This window comes from Carassius auratus, unplaced genomic scaffold (genome assembly GCF_003368295.1).
Source record: "Carassius auratus strain Wakin unplaced genomic scaffold, ASM336829v1 scaf_tig00214358, whole genome shotgun sequence".
NCBI lineage: Eukaryota > Metazoa > Chordata > Actinopteri > Cypriniformes > Cyprinidae > Carassius > Carassius auratus.
This window is the reverse complement of record NW_020527631.1, coordinates 31,700-51,879: the sequence shown is the minus strand read 5'-3', so window position 1 is coordinate 51,879 and position 20,180 is coordinate 31,700. Positions and strand designations below refer to the sequence as shown.

At 34.5% G+C, this 20,180-nt stretch overlaps 1 protein-coding gene across 1 annotated transcript; it reads right to left on the bottom strand.

Annotated features, from left to right (window-relative positions):
• Window positions 1-109: 109 nt before the first annotated feature.
• On the bottom strand, window positions 110-7,850 carry myoz3a (myozenin 3a). Its single transcript, XM_026257575.1, has 6 exons — window positions 7,727-7,850; window positions 6,960-7,044; window positions 5,827-5,984; window positions 4,287-4,449; window positions 3,150-3,330; window positions 110-1,281 (listed from the first exon to the last, which is right to left on the bottom strand). The coding sequence occupies exons 2-6, from the start codon at window positions 7,033-7,035 to the stop codon at window positions 1,098-1,100; spliced, it is 762 nt and encodes a 253-aa protein (XP_026113360.1). The 5' UTR covers window positions 7,036-7,044; window positions 7,727-7,850; the 3' UTR covers window positions 110-1,097.
• Window positions 7,851-20,180: the final 12,330 nt, after the last annotated feature.

The window sequence follows — 20,180 nt, the reverse complement described above, 5'->3', positions numbered from 1 at the left end:
TGATTTTCATATTTTCTGATATTTCTGTGTTTTTCATTCTGAAGTAGTTATAAAATGAACTGTCAGTTCAGTGCTTTTCTGTTGTAACATGAAAAAAAGAATTCAAAAATAACAAGTACTTCTTTATTGAAAGAGGCTACTGTTACCATTTTCTTTTGTGGGCATTAAACTAGCCATCATTAAATGAACCGTCTTCTCTAGTTTTAAGAAACACCGCGGCCCAAAAAGTATTTGGACACTTTTGCATTTGATAGAAAATATCAAAGCAGGTGCCATTTATTTTAAGAAAGATACACAACACATTTTACAAGAAGAACATTTGACAGAAAGAGTTCGGTGAAAACAGTAGATATTTGATATTTAGTCATCTGTGCAATATCAAACGCACATTTTCCATATGCTTAAAGTGTCTAAATACATTTTAGGGGCCCCTGCACACACTTTGAAACACGACCGCGAAAAACTTTCATTTGCATATAAAATGTCTACAATTATGAAATGCCAGGGTTTATTATGAAAAATTATAAGATGTAGACTGATTTCTGATTGTTTAGCTGTGTTAAAGGAATAGTTCATCCAAAAATTTGCTGAAAAAATACTCACCCTCAGGGCCATCCAAGATCATATTTGGAGAAATGTAGCATTACACCACATGCTCACCAATGGATCCTGAGCAGTGAATGGGTGCCATCAGAACGAGAGTCATTTGTTTCTCACAAACACACAGCTTTTCACTTCACAAGAGGTTAGTTAATTGATGGACTGGAGTCAAGTATAGATTGCTTGTGGATTATTGAGATGTTTTTATCAGCTGTTTGGATTCTGACGGCACCCATTCTCTTTGTCATTGTCATTTTTGGTTGAACTATATGATTTAGGAGAGCAACTGAGACTCCTTTCATCCAGCACTAAGCTAACATCATCTTTATCCTGATGTTTAATTTTGGTTTTCGATTGTAAATCTAAACTTACAGCTGCTCTCCTCTGGCCTTTCAACTGCAGGGAACATAATGGGATGGCCTGAAAGTGCAAAGCACAGGTCTTTACGTTGCCACAGTCTTTTCCTCTAATGTTACAGGTGTGGATCAGCGCCGAGCTCACAGGTCATTTGACTCGGGCGAGTATCCCACACCCCATCCCCGCGGGGCTCTGTTGAAGTTGCGTCGTTTGGACATGGTGGCCAAGGTCATGCTAGAAAGACTTGGAGTCTCCAGAGCTTCAAACCCAATAACAGGAATCACCCTCTGACTGCGCACAGGACCTCCAAATGGCACCGCGGCTCTAAAAAACAAAAAAACACACGAAGAGTGGAACTAAATCTACAAGTGCTCTCTCAGAAAATCTACATGAAATGGCATTCACAAACCATTCCCCTCCATAATGTGGAATATTTATGAGTATTTAATGCAGTGTTGTTGTAATATAAATATTTATTATAATTTGTTATTATAGTTTTAATTGATATTTTAAATTAGTTTTAATATTTTCACTATTTCCCCCTTTTTTGTAATTTTTAATTTTTTTGTTTTTGTGTTCTTTTTTTATTACTAATATATTTCTATTTAGGTTTAATTTCAGTTTTAGTTAAATTTCAGGTTTTGTTTACAATTAGTATTTTATTACAATTATGAATTTTGATCCTTATCTTATTTCATTTCGTTTCCAATGTAACATTTCAAAATTCATTTAGATTTTTCAAATAATATTTATTTTACTTTATTACAATCAATAAAGAGTGTTTTTAATCATTTTGGTTTACAATAATAACCTTGATTCTGTAAGAACTTGGTGTAAAGTGGGTGTTCAATACCAGTAACTTGCCTAGAATAAAGCTGCATGAAGCAAACACCGAAGAAACTGCAAGTAATTTTGTTTAGTTTCAAAACTATAAGTCACTTAGTGGACCCAGTCCTGCAAACTCAAAATATTTGCTTCTGGATTTGACTTCACATGGTGACGCAATTTTATTTTGTATCTCAGTAATCTGATCTTCTGTATACGCAGTGTGTCTTGAGGCTCTGAGGTTCATGACAGGAGAAGTCGGCGGTGTGTTTAAATAGTTCCTCAGTCATTCGCTCCTCTGTGGATCCGGTTTCAAATGGGAAGACGCAGTGGAAACATTGCAGCTCTCTTAAGTGGACTTCATAATTTGATAGTGTGGATTAGTCTTGACGGGTCTATTTAAGGCACACCATCAGCACGCATGGAGCTAATGTGCCAAAACCTCTTGGTGACCCTCAAGGCTCATATCATGTTTTGCCTCAGTTTTCTGGTACCACAGAGAATAAAGACTTAATCCCTCCCAAATAAAGAAACCGTTACAGGGGAATCCCAAACCTTCTCAGATGGCCTAACCCTACATGGGCTGCGGTATATTGTGTCACGTTATTGTGATGCATCTATGAACCGTTTGATGCAACTTTCGTTTTCGTTTAGCAATCAGAATGAAGGTTTTTAATCCGAAGGTTGCTGGAACATCTTTATTGGTCATTAACAACATTCTTATGATCTTATTAGATTTTAAGGTTATGTTTAGTGTTAGAGCTATGAAAAACAAAATTAATCTCTAATTTCCATTTAATTTTAGGGGTAGGTAATCTATTCATTGACCATCTCGTGTGTATTATGTACAAAATTAACAGGAACTGAGTGGGGAAAAAATTCATTCACATTCAGCTGGAGCAGTCTTTTGCACAAGTTCACTTAAAAACCAAGGCACCAGCTATAACGCTTTTAAAGAAGAACTCGTCATTTACAAGTCATTTGTATTTGCCATGCTTTAAAGGTCACAGTGATCTTTTAAAGAAAACATTGATAATCATGAGAAATGTTTCATGTGACACTGAAGATTGATGTAAAGATGCCAGCTCGTGTTACATATGAATGGGAGAAAGTGCATTGAGCAATATGGCGGAGTTAGTCCCACCTTCTAAATAAAAGAGCCAATGGTTAATTGGTAAAGTCATTGCGTCATTGCAGCTGGTGTCAGAACGGTTGAGAGAATAAAGAAAAGCTTAATGTCAGATTTGGTTTCTGAGTTGAAATATGGAATTTAAATGTTTTTTTTTTCTGAGGTTTCAGAATTTCCACATTAAAGGCAAATATGGCCGCCGGCGCTGAGTGGACAGACATTCCTGGAAAGGTCTTACCTGTTAAAGCACCTGTAGTTCGCCGGCGGGAGTTTCTCTGGTTCTGCTATCTGAGTGTTGAGTGAAGACCGCAGCTCTTCGTTTTCTCCCAGGGCTTCCTGCCACGGTGAACAATAAGACTTCGGGATCACCGTGGCGTTGAATTTCTCTCGAGGGATCTCTCTCAGCGGTCCAGAGTAGCCTAAAAGGATATGATGGTGCTTGGTGATTCACAGGCCAATTATAGAGGGAGCTTTGCTGTCCTGAAGCGCATTCTAGCATGCTACGGCGTTTAGCTCATAGAGTTTGCTCAGGAACAGCACGCATTCGCATTAGCGAACATTCAGACCAGTCCCTTCAGGGGCCACGGGCAGATAAGGAAATGGAAACAGGAGATGGATGTTTATTAAGGGCTCCACAGATGGAGAAAGAACATTAGATTGAGTTAATTAAGCGTAACGACGAGCTAATGATAACAGATCATCAGATGAGTGAAGAAGAGTGCTGCTCTAAAAGATAGCAGAAATACATACAAGCATGTTCCTTGTGTTCAGAAATACACTCGTGTTTCTATGCACTGCGAAAATCATTTGCTTAACGATCAGTTTCGTTATAATATCTAAACAGTTATTGAAGCAAGATACATTTTTAATTTGTTTCATGTTTGTAAATTATATTGTGAATTTTAATTGCATGTTAAATGCATATTAAAGTATTTTGCATATTCTTTTGTTATTTTTATATTTTATTAAATACAATCTTCATTATGTATTTTAGTATTATATATATACAATACAGTATTTAAGATTAAGAATGTTTTAATTCTTAGATTTTCCTTTATGCATGTATAGTAATCTCATGTTGTCAATAGTTGAAGTTCGCATTAACAGTACTGTTCTCAAATACATTTACCTTGTTTTAAAGTTTAAAAAATATATATTAGTGATATTAACGAGATGAACGTTTTTGGTTCATTCCATGTGGTTGCTAGGTGGTAGCTTATTGTTCCTAGTCCAATTTAAGAGGCTACTTTGGATTTCAGGTTTGCATTAAATCTGTATGATATAATGAGAATCAATGAACCACATATGTGAGAAATTTCAATAAATATGATGTTTTGGGCAATTAATAATTAAGCATTGGTCAAAGTGTCTGTACCTGGTGCCAGCACATTTGGGCTTCCTTTCTTGGCCACTGTGTTCTTCAGGGAGGTGACGAGGCTGTGTTTACCGGCCACTGGATACAGCAGGTTTTCTTTCCCTCCCTGCAGGTCTGTCATCATGTGGTTCTGGTTCAGGATTTGATTCTGATCCATGTTGTTCTGATGGAAGACGTTTAAGATGGAGCAGTTTTGAATGCATGAATGCATGGCCTTTAACCTGAAGTCACATCTGTCTTTTCTGATCTGTAACATTGCACTGGAGAGTATTTCACTGGTGAAAGCCCTTCACATAAAGGATGCCCAGCAGGAGAATGTGAGACGGGTTTCATTACCTCGTCAAATGGGTTCCTGCAGTAAATCCAGTCTATATTCTGGGGATTTATGTAACCCAAACCGCCTCGTGGCCTCGCTGTCTCTCATCGATCTTCTTATATTTGTTCTATATTAGCCTGTGAGTTTCTTTTTTTATTCTGTAGTTCATAGTCATGATTGACCAAAGTATTAAACAGTGTTACTTTAGTATCATTGAAATACTATTAGGCTGATGATACACGGGGCAACTTTTTGAGCAATGTCGCTTGGGCACTTTCCCATTGAGAATGGGCACCAATTATATCTGGATACTTGAGATCGGTCGTGGACCCTGTGTCTCAACTAGTTGCCTGTTGACAGCAACATTGCCCAAAAAGTTGCCCCGTGTATCATCAGCTTAATAGTATATCAATGATACCTGTTTTTTATTAATTTATGAATCAGATTTAATTTTTATGTATTTTTATTAGTACTATTTTAGAGAGCGAGAGAGAGAGAGAGAGAAGTTTTTGTCATTTTATTACTTTTTTAAACTATAAAATGAGAAAAGTTGCTCTTATCCACTAGTTGAAAGCTTATATTTTTAAATAAAATTTTTCAACGCTATCTCACTGCCAATTCGTACGTATTTTACGAGGTGGCTTATTCGTGCGAATTTGTACGACCTCACTCGTACGATTTAATACGATTTGTCTAAACCCCAGTGACGGTTAGGTTTTGGGACGGGGTTAGGTGTAGGTCATTCGTACAAATTCATACGAATTGTGCAACTCGTAAAATACGTACGATTTGGCAACAATCTTATGAATTTGTACGAGAGTGGTCATACGAATTCCTAAGAAATAAGCCACCTTGTGAAAAATGTACGAATTGCCGTGAGATCAGGGTTGAATTTTCACATGTGATTTTATTTCGCTTAATTGATTATATTATAGTTGTTATTAATATTTTGAAATGGAAATTAAATGTAAGCTATGAGTTATTTTAGTACTTCAGCTTAAATGACACGTAAATAAAAACTACAGCTGAAATGAAATGTTACATTTTTAAATTTTATCATTATTTTTTTCATGTTTTTGTATTAGTTAATGATAATAACACTGGTATTAGACTGTGGTGCATGACTCTTTATGCTCCGGACATGAATGATTCATCAAATCCTGTGTGTTGTTGAGAAGAGATGTGCTTTAAATGTGTTTTTGTTTTTTAAACAGGGCGTCTTACGTATGTGATGGTGGGAGCCTCTGCTGAGTTCTCCAGCGTGTATCTCTCCACTCTCCTCTGGCGCTCCTGGAACATGATGGATCCTCTGTTGGTGTTCAGGTTCAGCTCCTCCATCATCACATCTCTCGGTATGCTGATCTTCTTCCCAAGGTTCAGACCTTCTCACACACATACGGTTGCTTTAGTCCTTGAATGCACATCATTCAACTTTAGGGTTAGTATGAATTAGGTGGTGGCCTCTTATGGATAAAGATCTGGATTGATATTTTATTAGAGACATTTCTGAGTGGGTTTTTACTGTCCGTCCGAATACTTTTTTTTGGGTCACTCTTTTGACTGATCTGATCTCTTGCAGTGTTGTTGCTCCTGGGTTCTGTTGTGTTATACGGGCAACAGTGATGATTATTATTAGACTGCAGTAATGTGGAACCCTTGGAGAAATGGACTCGCCCTAAAGTGTCATTTTCAGAAAGGGCATTCCTGCCAGGGCTCATGCTAGCAGCGGCCCGTGGCTTATTCTTATAAAATCCCATCTCCAGAGTCGGATTCAGCTGAGCTGGAGTTGCCGTGATGCCAGATCAGACTCACCATGGCTTACGTCAACGGAAAATCACAAACAAACACACGGAGGCAAATGTTTCCTCTTAAGTGTTGGGATAGTTTCAGGAATGTTGGATGTGGAGATTTCCCTCTGTTTAAATCACTCAAGTGACTGAGGAGGAATCTGCTTTGATCTGTTCTGCTCCTGTCAATCAACTGCACCGCCTCTCATATCTAAGTCCATCCACAATCACCATATGATAGCTCTGATTACTTTTTATGATGTTATGTCATTGTGTAGGAATGTGTGTGTCTCTGTAGGGCTTCATCTAAGTATCTTTGTAGTGTGTGTGTGTTCATCTGGAATTTCCTACCAAATATCCCCACAATAATAGTAATACCAGTAAGTTATTAATATATATATATAATTGATAGCCTGAATGCACTGTAAGTCGCTTTGGATAAAAGCGTCTGCTAAATGCATAAATTTAATTTAATTTTAATTTTAAATATATATATATATATATAATTTTATTATTATTTTTCCAGAAAACATGGAAACTGGTTTGTGTGTGTGTGTGTGTGTGTGTTACCTCCCTGTGCTTCTCTGCTCAGGATCATGGTCTGCTGCTTTCTCTGTTTGGTGAGACTCTGATGTGCTGTCTGCATCCTCTTGGTCTGCACACACATCACATCACGTTACATCACACGATTTAAATTCTGCTTATGATAAAAATCATAAAAGTAATAGTTGTATTATATATTTAAGCAATGCTGCGTAGTAATAATAATAATAATAATTGTTATTATTAAAACTACTACCAATATTAATAATTATATATATTATATCTGCTTCAGTTTTGTACGAGTAATGTTTTGGAATGAAACATTCAGTATATATTTGTATAATATTATTTTGATAAAATAATAAAACATAATTATATTATAATAAGAAATATATATACAATTTTATTTAAATTAATACCACTTAAAATATAGTATTGCATAAAGTATGACGTGTTGATTTAATTTAATAGCTAACAGTCAATAATATAATATAATATATAAAATAATACAATAAAAAATGACATGCAGGACAAAACTGTAATAATGAGTTAATTTGTCATAATATGTGACTAGGTGTGAAATGACTGAAATAATGAATGCATCATGACAAAATCTTTTGACTGGAGTTACTGTTTTTTTTTTTTTTTTTTTTTTTTTTTTTTGGAGCAATTAAATTATTCTGCTGTTATTTGACACTGATTGGACACCCTCTGCATTTACACAGCTGCTGTGCAGATTAAATGACCAGACACACACACACACACATAGCCTGACAAATAAGTTTCTGGCTTACCTGAGTGTGCTGGAGGAGATGATGTTCGGTGTGTTGGCTGATCTGTGTGAGAGCACAGCAGCGTGAAGCTGGTTTCTAAAGACTCATCTCAGCCCCTGCCCGATGACATCATCGCTGCTAATTTAGCCAAACGACAGGAGCTAAATGTGGCAAAGCATTTAGTCCCTGACACACCCTCGCTGACCCCTATAACAAAAACCCCATGCCAGTTTTGAATGTGGACCATTCTGTATGTTGCATTTATTTGTGTTTGTTGTCATTGGAGATCGTCGCTCAGTCCTGGTTAGGATCCATCTATAAGATTCATCTGTCTTAAATGCATCCCAAAAGGCTCAGATCATTTAGTCTCAGTAGAGTTTGAAGGATCTCAGAAACTATATGAGTTGGCATTGAGATTTGTGACATTTGATTGCACACTATACATTTAATTTCCTTTACATTATCTTTTGATATCTTTTGTTCAAATGCTTTATATTAAAATTGTAACATTAACATTACCCTTATAAGGTGATATTTGACTAAATGACTAACTTTTGACTAATTTGCAGAAGTATTTTTATTTTATTTTTTTATCTTTGTAATAACATTGTAAACACATTGTTTAATAACCTATTAAATGTCATCCTTTGTCAAATTGAAAACATTTCTTAACTAAAAACTTTCAGTAAATTAAATAAGTATCAACAAATTTTCAATTGCAATTTGATTACATTTTTGATTAAAAAAATGCATTTACTTTAATTTTTTATAAATTTACCTAAAAAATACACCACAAAGTGAAACTCATAGTTTTTTTTTTTTCAGTAATTTAATATTGACTGAAAAATAACAAAAGCATCATAACAGCAATGTAGGCTATAGAATAATAAACAGCATCAGCATGTGCTAGTGGTAAACTAATAGAGCAACGGGAATCATACTTTCTGGGGTTTATGTTTTCTGAAAACAGAGGTGGAGGACAATACGTTACTTATTGGAATCCCACATTCCTTTTAGCTCTTTCTGCCTCCATGGCATTTGCTTTAGCACTATGTCGCATTGATCAATACATTATTTCATGTCGCATTTTTATTGGATAGTCAGTAGGCGTTAAGTCATAAATGATCATCCTAAATTTCTGACACTGCCAGAAAATTATCTTTGGTCACAAGACTGTAACAATGGCCGTCTGTGAACCTCTCTCATAGTATGACATAGCAAGACCACCGTTTAGGAGCCACAGTGATTGGTTCATGTTGATCGTTTTTCATCTGGTACAACCCAAAACTGTACAGTGTATACTGGCAGAAGGAAGACAAAATAGGAACTGAAAACAATGAAAATGAAACCAAATCAGAGCATACTTGTTGCAGTACACCCCACCCCTGGAAAAGTGCATTCTTGCACTGTAAAAGTCCAAGTGAGGAGGTATGGTGGGGGCTCTGGAGAAGGACGAGTGGCTGGCAAAGGGCTGGAGACTAGAAGCAATAGTGGGAACCACTCCCTCTTTTTCCCAGTCAATCAGCCAATCAGCAGTGTTCAGCTCCACTAATACCATCACTGGCACAGATGTGAGGACCAGCTCACACTAAAGAGAACAAAATAGAGTCAGTCAAAATCAAACAGTAAGTGCTCCTTAATTGTAAATCAGTTAATATTAAAGGGGTCATATGATGCGATTTCAAGTTTTATTTATTTTTTATTTTTTGGAGTGTTACAAGCTCTTGGTGCCTAAAGAAGATCTGTTAAGTTGCAAAGACTAAAGTCTCAAATCCAAAGAGATATTCTTTATATAAGTTATGTGGAAAATAATTACATTTTTTTTTTTACCTTAAACCGCATAATAACATTTCTTTTTAGCAACATCATATGACCCCTTTAACTTCTTGTTTATTGAACTATTGTTCAAAATCAGTATCTTATTTGCAAACTCCATTTATAATCATTAAAAAGCGGTCAATCATCTTGGTTCATTACAATCTCACTAACTTCTTTACTAATCAATAAAGTTGTCTACACTGCACAATAAATCTCTTATTTATCTTGTGTCTACACTTTGTTAAAATGAGATGATTAGCAAGCTTGTACTCGGCACTGAGCAAAATGGAGCGTGAATGGATTCTGAATATCTTAAACCGCTATGATTACCCAATGTGTTTAAGAAATCAACAGATATGTCTGTGATTGGCTACATTGCTCAGCACAGCAAAAACACATTGTAAATAGAAACCTTTGATGCTCTATAAACTGCAAACATTAATATGCACCAGCGTGTTTGCAAAATCTGTTTCACTGAGTTATACAGAAACATGCCTATATGTATGTGGTCATATTAGACCACCGAGGGCATCCAGATAGGATACTGAATGTAATAAAGATGAAGAGAAGAACAATTTTCCTTACCTCTAAATCATTGATGGTGGGTGAGTTCAAAGTTGTGCTTTTGACCTTAATTTAAAAACAAAAACAAAAGAAAAAGCAGTGGTATGTTTCACTTAAAATGTGTAAAAATAATGTGCCATCCGTAGATCTTCAGAAGTCAACTTACCGTTTCCAATCCATTGTTGATCCTGTTGAGTTCATTCATAACTTTTTTGAGGATGAGGTACTTCGGTGACTCCTCTGCCTGCGCTGCGAACCAACAAACCACTGCAAACGCAAAACACACAGATGCCTTCATGGTGAAGCTGCAAAGTTTCTTCTGTTCCTTCTCTAAAGCTGCTTGGATTGATGTCCGTCATACTGTCGACAGGTACACAATCACCTTATATAAGAATCCCTGAGGACGCTGGAAAACCACTTCTTTCTGAAGATTGGAAAACTCAGTATTTACAATGACTAATCTGTGTTTTTTTTTTATTTATTTTTTTACCACTGGCCATTCGTCACAACTGTCAGAAGAAGCAGATGTAATCGAGAGGCGCGGGGGTGTACGGATGTTGTGTGTGTGTTTCTGTGTGTGTATGTGAACCTGACCAAAACTTTCTTCTCATTTGGCAGGAAACTACATAATGCTGTCAGTTCCTCTTCTCATTTTGAATCAACACCAGAAACATGTGAAGCAAGTGGATATGAAAAGGTGCTTTTTTTTCATTGCCACAAACCGTATTTATTATTTATGATTATGATCTCTTAAATGTAGTTTATTTCTATGATGTTAAACATGAATTTTCAAAAGAACTGCAAATGAAAAAAAAAAAAAATCTGTTGTACATTATAATCAGAGCTGAGTAAATTACTTAAAAGACTACAAATAGTCTTTTACTGATTACAGTATGATGAAAACTAGTTAATGTAATCTAGATTACTCATTTTAGGGGATGTATTTCGATTAAACATTAAACATATCACATTATTATAAAAAAACAAAGGGAAAGAAATGTATAAATATTTTTATATCAGCATCATAAATTGCATTAAAAATTACTAGTTGGTAGAGAGTGAATAGTGAGCTGATAAAACCATTTAAACACTTGAATATACATATTTGTTTACCTGCATGTTAATGTGACCATAATATGAACGTGTTGTTAAATTATTAGAAATATTAATACTTCCTTATAATATGTCCTCAGAGATATTTCAGTAGTATTTTATTTTAAGGGGTTTGGCTGCTAGCAACATTTGGGAATCCATGCATTCTATGAACAACCCATAATAAACATGAACACAATGACATTACACACTTAAATTCTTCCAGGTTTGAAATATTTTCTTCCAGACTTACAGAATCAATAAATTATGAACAATTTTGACACAATGGCCAGTGTATGAATAATATTCAGTCCATAAAAAAACTCTAATTACATCTTAATTTTTGGAATCTGATTAAGTAATCAGTTACTAGCCAGCACTGATCATAAATGTGTTAACTGTACCTTGATTTTGATAAATTGAAAGCGTCTTTGCTAAGTAAAAGTATTCATTTCTTTAAAAATAAATATTAATAAATAAAAATAAAATAAAATAAATCTACTGACCCTAAACGTTTAAATGATATTCAATGTATGTTAATCATTCAGAATCATGGTAAGTTTTACCCTTTTACCCTAGATTCCTATTTTTTGTAAAGAACAAGTGTCCAACACTTAACTATAAGCTGTTTAACATGATTACATTGACATTGTCACACATTATGTCACTTTTACAATTGTACAATATACAATTGTAAAATTGTGTAAAAAACTTTAATCCAGGTCATCGCCGGCCACTCAATAGGCAGGAACGACTTTGTCATTAAATTTCTGAAGGGCGCAAGGAGACTGAATCTTCCTCACCCTCAGACAGTGCCTTGTTGGGACTATATATATATATATATATATATATATATATATATATATATATATATATATATACATATATATATATATATATATATATATGTATATATATATATACATATGTATATATATATATATATATATATACATATATATATATATACATATATATATATATATATATATATATATATATATATATATATACATATATATATATATATATATATATATATATATATATATATATATATACATATATATATATATATATATGTATATATGTGTATATGTGTATGTATATATGTATATATATATATATATATATATATATATATATATATATATATATATATATATATTAACTGTATAATATTTTATATATTCATATTTAAATTACAATTAATATTTAAATAAATATTTAATTATATTATTTTATGTATGTATGTGTGTGTGTATATATAGATAATAAATATAATTTTAATTCATAGTTTTATATATATATGTATTTTTTTTTAATTGTTGAAGAAGACGTGCCAGTTAGGCTTTGCTTATGCACATAATTTAATAAATCATATAATAAACCAATCAGTAGCCATGCCAATCTCTAAAGCAATCCCTAAAAGAGTGCTGTATCACATTTAAATATTTATATTGAAGAAAATCAGTCAATAAATGAATCAGTGGATTCTGTGACCGATCATCTCTCATCCCAACAACCTGTTTGAGATCATAACTGAGGAGCCGGTGAAACGAGAGAGGAACCTTCACAACAGAGTGCAGAGTTCCTGCATTCACTGAAGATCTCCGATCTACAGCTGGATCTAATGTGGTTTCATGAGATGATTCTGAGATGATTATAAGAATGCCAGTCGCTCAGCAGACGTGGATGTGGAGCTGATGGCCTTTCAGTCAATTATATGGATGATTATAAAGATCAGTCAGTTTTCACTTCTCACTTTTGACTTATATGTAAATCAAATAACAATCATCATTACACACCTTCAGGTAACAGATAGTTGTGTAGGAAAAAAAGAAAAAAGGTGATTTAAAGGAATAGTTCCCAAAAATTCGAATTCTGTTGTCATTTACTAACATTAATGTTGTTTCAGACCGTATGACTTTCTTTATTCCATTTGACACAAAAAGAGAGCAGCAGTAGAATGAGTTTGACTTTCAAGAGGCCTTATTAAAACCCCTTTACGTGCAAACATCGCCGACGGCCCCAGTTTATTATTGTTTCACTTTCACAGCACGTTAAACATCACTGTCTTACTTGATCTGGACAAACTGTGCATCAATTGAAAGTTTAAAGACTTTAGTTTCGATATTTGACCAATATTTTGAAAAAAAAATTGTTGCAGTGACAGATATTTAGTCATTTATGTCAGAAGTGCACAATAATAAATCCGTATTATGCCACATTTTGAATAGAAATTCACCACTCACTCATATTCAGTCACGTCAGCAGCGGTTTATTTGTGTTCACATAGACACATAGAACAGCGTCAATAAGGATTTATAGACCAAAGATGCATATCTGCGGAGATATGGATATATTTACTGATGTTTACTTCATATTTCTTCAGACAGAATCGTAATTTCTATTCATTTTCCATGTTTTTACGCGATCTGATGATAAACAGCTTCTCCCAGTGATCTGTGTGTGCGTGCAGTGGTGTCAGCTTGTGCTGTGTGTCACTCAGACTCTGATTGGGCCTTCCCAATGTCAATCTTAGAGTGTCATAACCGGACACCGCCACATCGTGTCACATGCTTCCTGCACACTTCCTGGTAGTTATCTGGCCAAAACAACACTGAAACACCTCTGTACACACGAAACATCCGAATAATAAACCCGCGATTACGATAGTAAAGCTTGGTATGATATTTTCTTGAGATCTGGGGCTTTTTTATAAAAAAAAAATTGAAAATGTACATGGGAAATGCTAACTTGTGCAGCGATGAAAAAGGCTACAAATAATATATTTTTACAACAGTAAACGACCAAATTCCACCCCTGATCGCTAAAGAAAGTTATTATAAACACTCGATCGGGGTTTAAAGTGAGTTTTGAGTAAAGGTGTACCAATAATTTCATAAATTGTCTGATGTAGCTTGATGCTAACGTTAGCTCCAGTGCTACTAATAGCAGGTGCTTTTCTTCTTCATAATGCATTTTTGTCTCAATAATTCACGTAAGGTCGTAAGAAAATGTTTTGTTGTATCTTTATAGTAAGACTTTTGATAAATAAGGGCTAAATGCAAAGAGAGACTGAAGTGAGATCGCTGCTTTGTGTCTTTGTAAAGCCTGAAAAACCACAATCAATGCTAATAAAGGTGGAATAAAAACAAAAGAATAATGCGGATAATGTGTCATACCTGGCGGAGGTGTGAAAGACTCGTTTACAATCATGAATCGGGGAGTTTTGCAAAGCCAACATGCATACAAAATACACAGAAGAGTTTACATGTGAGATCTTACAGGGATGACAAGGGCCATAAATCAATCTGATTAGCCTTCTCTAAAAACACACATGACATGGCCTTAGAAAATATTTAATAAAATTCACAGTTTTACAGATTCGATTATGATTTTTTTTACGAAGTTTTGGAAGACTTGTGGCCTTAGCTACACTGTGTTTTCAAACTCATTTCCTACATCAACAATTTTTAAAATACATTTAAAACATATGTTTTTAATATTTTCATTTTTGTTTTTATGTTTGAGCTTATATATGTCTATTATCATAACAGTCTGAGTGATTCTGATTCCTGAACAGTAAACTTTAAAGTGTCAGCTTTGGGAACAAAGGTTGATTATGTATCTAGTCAGAACGAATCATGAGCAGAAACCTTTTTATTTTGGGTATGTAATTTCGGTCTCCATGCCAAAAAAGGGGGGTTTCTAGTAAGGGGTTTAACAGAAATCCAGATCAGTCTCATTGGCTCAGTTTGCTTCATTTGAATCACTCTTGCATTGTGGGGGTCTGAGAAAGAATTTGGACTTGTATGTAACTCAAATAGCAGTCATCATTGCACATTTGCATGTAGTAGATAGGTGTGTCGATCCACCTTTTTCTTGACATAAAAATGAATTGTATGGGTCTGGCTTCTGGTCTCATCTGTGTTCACTCCGTCGAGCTATTTTAAGCTGAACAAAACAGTTTGTTTTGCTGCTTGTTATTGAAAGTTGTTGCGGCTTATCATATTATTTGAATGTATTATCTTAATTATGAACACATTGGTTTGTCATGCAAACAAGTTCTACCGTTTACTGCACATTGTTATTCTCCTCGTTAATTACCGATAGCAGCTAATGACCCGGAATTCTCACCCATAGGCTTACTTCCGCATTGAAGAAAAAGGTGGATACAGTTTTTATTAACTTTTATTTCTGTTTTTAATTACATTTTAGTGATTTTAGAATATATCAAACTAAAATCGACTTGGCAACTGGCTGAAATAAAATATTTTTATATTGTTTTATATTTTATTTCACTTCAAACCACTTCGAAATGGACCCTGAAGTATAACAACATCCAAAAGATGAAGAAAACTTACACTTGGGAAAATAAACTCAGTGTGAAAGCTTTGAAGACCTGATTTCTATTTAATTTGGTTTCTTTAGTGTTCCACTATACAAGCATCCTTAACAACAAATATTAAGGACCTGTCCTTCTCTTATTACCTCTCTTTATCTTTGTTTTTCTCTTTCTCCCCTGCAGCAGCAAAATAAATCCAGTAAAGTAGAGAAAAGCATGAAAATGTTGGACTATGAGATGAAAAAGACGGATGACTGTGATGAATTTTGTAGCAATATTAATGTCTGCACTGTCACTTTCAATCAATTTCATGTGTCCTTTGCTAAATACAAGTCTTGTTTTCTTTCAAATCGCTCATTAGGTTTTGGAAAATGGCCGTTTGACAAGGTCTTTGTACTGATATTTTATTATGACTAACATTTGATCACTGTCATGTTTCTCTTAGGAATTCACTCTGGGATGGTGGTCGCTGGGGTCGTAGGTCACAGGATGCCTCACTACGGTCTTCATGGTGATACGGTCCCACAAGGCTTCTGCCATGGAGAATCAATGAATTAATCAATGAACAAAATTGATTTCTTTTTAAAAGCATTTACAACTGTTTCAGCCTTTTATGGGTATTATACTCCATCATATGGCTATTGATCCGAATATGTTTCCCAATGAATTCTGTAAATTGGATTCACTGGATTGTCTTGTAAATAGATTAGATGTATTATTAAACTAAAATGTGCTTATTGTGTTGGCTTCTCATCTGTATTCAGCTTTATTCAGGCTAAAGCTTTAGAAATCTTTGATCCCTTTTGCTGGTTTGATGGATATATTTATATTGATGGATAACTTTATTTATTCTTTTTTAATGAATGACAGGGTCATATTTCATCCCAAAATCAAAAGGAAAAATAAAATAATGTTTTGCATGGAGAAAATAATACCTATTTATTCTTTTTATTATTATTATTATTATTATTATTATTATTATTATTATTATTATTATTATTATTATTATTATTATTATCATTATCATTATCATTATCATTATTATTATTATTATTATTATTATTCTTTCATTGATTCATTAATTCATTGCATTATTTGTTTGGCAGTTATGCACATTCCACCAGATTCTAATTCAGTAATTCAAATCATTCTTTATGGAAACAATGATTTAAAAAAAGTAAAATCAGCATAAATTCAGCAGTGCAACAAATACTACCATGATGTATAAAAATAGCAATGTAAATGTTTTTGAATGTCTATTTTGCTAACCAAAGCTGCATTTAACCCAAAAAAACATCAGTAATATTGTGAACTGTTGTAACAATTTAAAATACATTTTTAATATTAGAAAATGCTTTAAATTATAATTTTTTTTAAAAGCCTTTGTGCTAAGACTGAATAGAAAGGTTACAAATGTCAGTTTTAATCAATTTAATGTGTCCCTTTAATGTTTTTTTTTCTTTTCTTTTCTTTTTTTTAAGAAAACAATATAAATAAATCAATAAATAAATCTTACTGACCTCAAACTTTTAAATGGTTTTGCTTTTTTTTTTTTTTAATTGGGGTAAAATATGACCTGAACATGTTTAAGTTCATAAGACTCATTCAGTATTTAGTTTGTGCTCCTGACGGCAAATTTGCTGTTAGAGTCATTGAATTCATTAAGAATGAAATGTTCAGGTTTCTCCACTTCAGCTGCCAAAATCACCCGTGACACAGGAAATCATATGAACTTTCCTCTCAGCTTGTAAAAACAAATACATATATGTTATATAACAGATATAATGCATGTATAATGGTCTTGTTAAAGCACTTATTGTATAGTAATTCTTCTGTACAGAGAATTGAGCTGTAAAGTTGTCTAAATGGTTCCTTTTAGCAATGGGGCTCTACAGTTGCATGATGTAATTCCTGTAAGGGGAATATCACCCATAGCATGTTGTATGTAGGTGGTGCTATACATTCCTGACTGCTTTCATACTGTATGTGCATTATATGAGAGTTACTATCAGCTTTAAATGGTCACGGATAGAAAAGCAGAAAAATAGCATAAATTTATATACCACAGTTAGTGATCTTTTAAAACTTGCAAATTGCATTCACCAACACTGAGATCTTGCTTACTGCATTATACCGTTTAGACACAAGACTCATCAGATCTCTTTTTGGCCGGTCTGAAATTTTCGATGTGTGTTTCTCTGTGTCTGTGTTTTTTGCTTTCTGTACTGCCTAACTTGGTCCTCAAAGTGATGTGAAATAAAGCAGGAGAGACAGCGTGACTCATTTAATCACCGTTGTTCATTATATTTCAGTAGATCACAAGTAGGTTCAATAATTTCACACAACACTTATGCTGCATTATATTATTTATGCTGAAAATAATCATCTCAGTTTGTCTTATGAGACCCAGTAGAATAGAGGTTGCATATAAAGTGATAAAGCTTTATTATCAACCTGTCTGAATGATGTTAAAAGTGTATAAGTTTGGGGTTTGTAACTTTTATACGTTTTTGGTTTATTTAACCCCTTATCAGTCACCTCCCATTTTTGGCATGGAGACAGAAATTACACACCCAAGATAAAAATGTTTCTGCTCATGATTCTTTCTGACTAGATACATAATCAACATTTGCATTATGGATTAGGCACACGTCTGTGGTGTGGGAGACCCGGTTTCGAATCCACTGTGAGACACCAATGTGTCCCTGAGCAAGACACTTAACCCCTAGTTGCTCCAGAGGCGTGCGACCTCTGACATATATAGCAATTGTAAGTCGCTTTGGATAAAAGCGTCAGCTAAATGAATAAATGTAATGTAAATGTAAATGAAATTAAAATTGAAAATTAAATTTATTCATTTAGCAGACACTTTTATCCAAAGCGACCTACAGTGCATTTGGGCTATCGATTTTTATTTTTATTTTTTACCTATCATGAAACTCATGTCTGTATCATTTCAGTGAGGTTTAAACATGCGTGTTCAGGCGAATGTAATGTCTTGGACATTTCAGTGTGGATGAAGACTCTAGAAATAATGCTTTGGCTTCGTGGTTAAAGTGCCATCGTTATCCGACGGAACTACATTTGTGTCTGTCTTCCAAATCTATGCTCACTCCACACTCCAGATCAGCAGGTAGTGGTAACGCAGCTTTACGCTGATTTGCCAAAACTGCCATAAAACAGTAGTAGAATAAGAAGATGGAACTGCGTCATGACGTCATTTAAAGGAACACTCCGACTTTTTGGGACTTTAGCTTATTCACAGTATCCCCCAGAGTTAGATAAGTCCATACATACCTTTTTCATTTCTGTGCGTTCTGTAAGTGTTATTTGACGCACCCACCGCTAGCCTAGCTTAGCACAAAGACTGGATGTAAATGGATACTGTTAGCATAGTAATCCCAATAAGTGACAAAATAATGCAAACATTTTCCTATTTACATGTTGTGATCTGTATAGTCACAGCGTGTACAAATAACAAGGCTATATGAGACAGAGGCCATTTTTAATCGTATAAATACTGGGAACTATATTCTCACTAGGCGTAGGAGCACAGCTAATGGTACTTGGGCGGAGTGGCTACATGGGCGGAGTGATTTGCGCAGCACAGGAGACGTCACAAAATCCTTCAGAAATCATTCTGATATGCTGACATTACTGATTATTATCAGTGTTGAAAATAGTTGTGCTGATTAATATTTTGTAGAAGCTGTGATACATTTTATTACAGGATTTGTTAATGAATATAAAGTTGAAATGAACAGCATTTATTTAAAATGCACACACACACACACACACACACACACACACACACACACACACACACACACACACACACACACACACACACACACACACACACACACACACATATATATATATATATATATATACTGTATATATAACCAACTTAAGAACCGCGATAGTGTTTTCTTTTCTTTTTTATATGTATTATTATTATTATTATTATTATTATTATTATTATTATTATTATTATTATTATTATTTTAAAATACTAAATGAGTTAATAAATGCTCATATTCCTAAAACAAATAAACAAAAAAACACTAGTGATTGAGCAGGATGTCTTCTCCAGCAGGATCTGGAGTCTTTCTCAGATGGTGTTTCCCAGTGGGGGGCTGGAGGAACTGCACCTGAAGGTGGTGTCCTCTCTGTCCAGACTGCAGCCGGAGGTCTGCCGCCCGTCTTTGGGTGGCGTCTGCAGCGTGCAGTGGAGGCAGAAGGCGTAGAAGAACGCCACCAAGAGCAGGAAGCAGACGATGCAGAAGATGATGACTATGAGGATAGTGTGAACGTGTGTGTATGTGTCTTCAGATGGAGACCCAGGGCTGAATGTCGGGGTCACCGCAGACGTCACATTCTCACTGCTGTAGACCGACGCCTCCGAGCTGAAGTGTGCCACACTCATGATGGCGAGGGGAATTATGGGTAAGTTATTATCAGTTACCTGCTGTAGAGATGAAGACCGGTTTTTTTATGTTTTTATCTTCTACTCACCAAAGCTGCATTTACTTGATACAAAATACAGTTAAAAATGCAATATTGTGAATATTATAACAATGTAAACAACTGTTTTCTATTTGAATATAATGTAAAATGTAATTTATTCCTGTGATGCAAAGCTGAATT

Excerpts from the sequence above, each read along its gene's own strand:
- myoz3a (XM_026257575.1), bottom strand. The coding sequence starts at position 7,035 with ATGCAGACAGCACATCAGAGTCTCACCAAACAGAGAAAGCAGCAGACC. Across the intron at positions 5,985-6,959 it reads GAGCAGAGAAGCACAGGGAG|GTCTGAACCTTGGGAAGAAG; the intron begins GTAACACACACA and ends GTGTGTGAGAAG. Across the intron at positions 1,282-3,149 it reads AACTACAGGTGCTTTAACAG|AGCCGCGGTGCCATTTGGAG; the intron begins GTAAGACCTTTC and ends TTTGTTTTTTAG.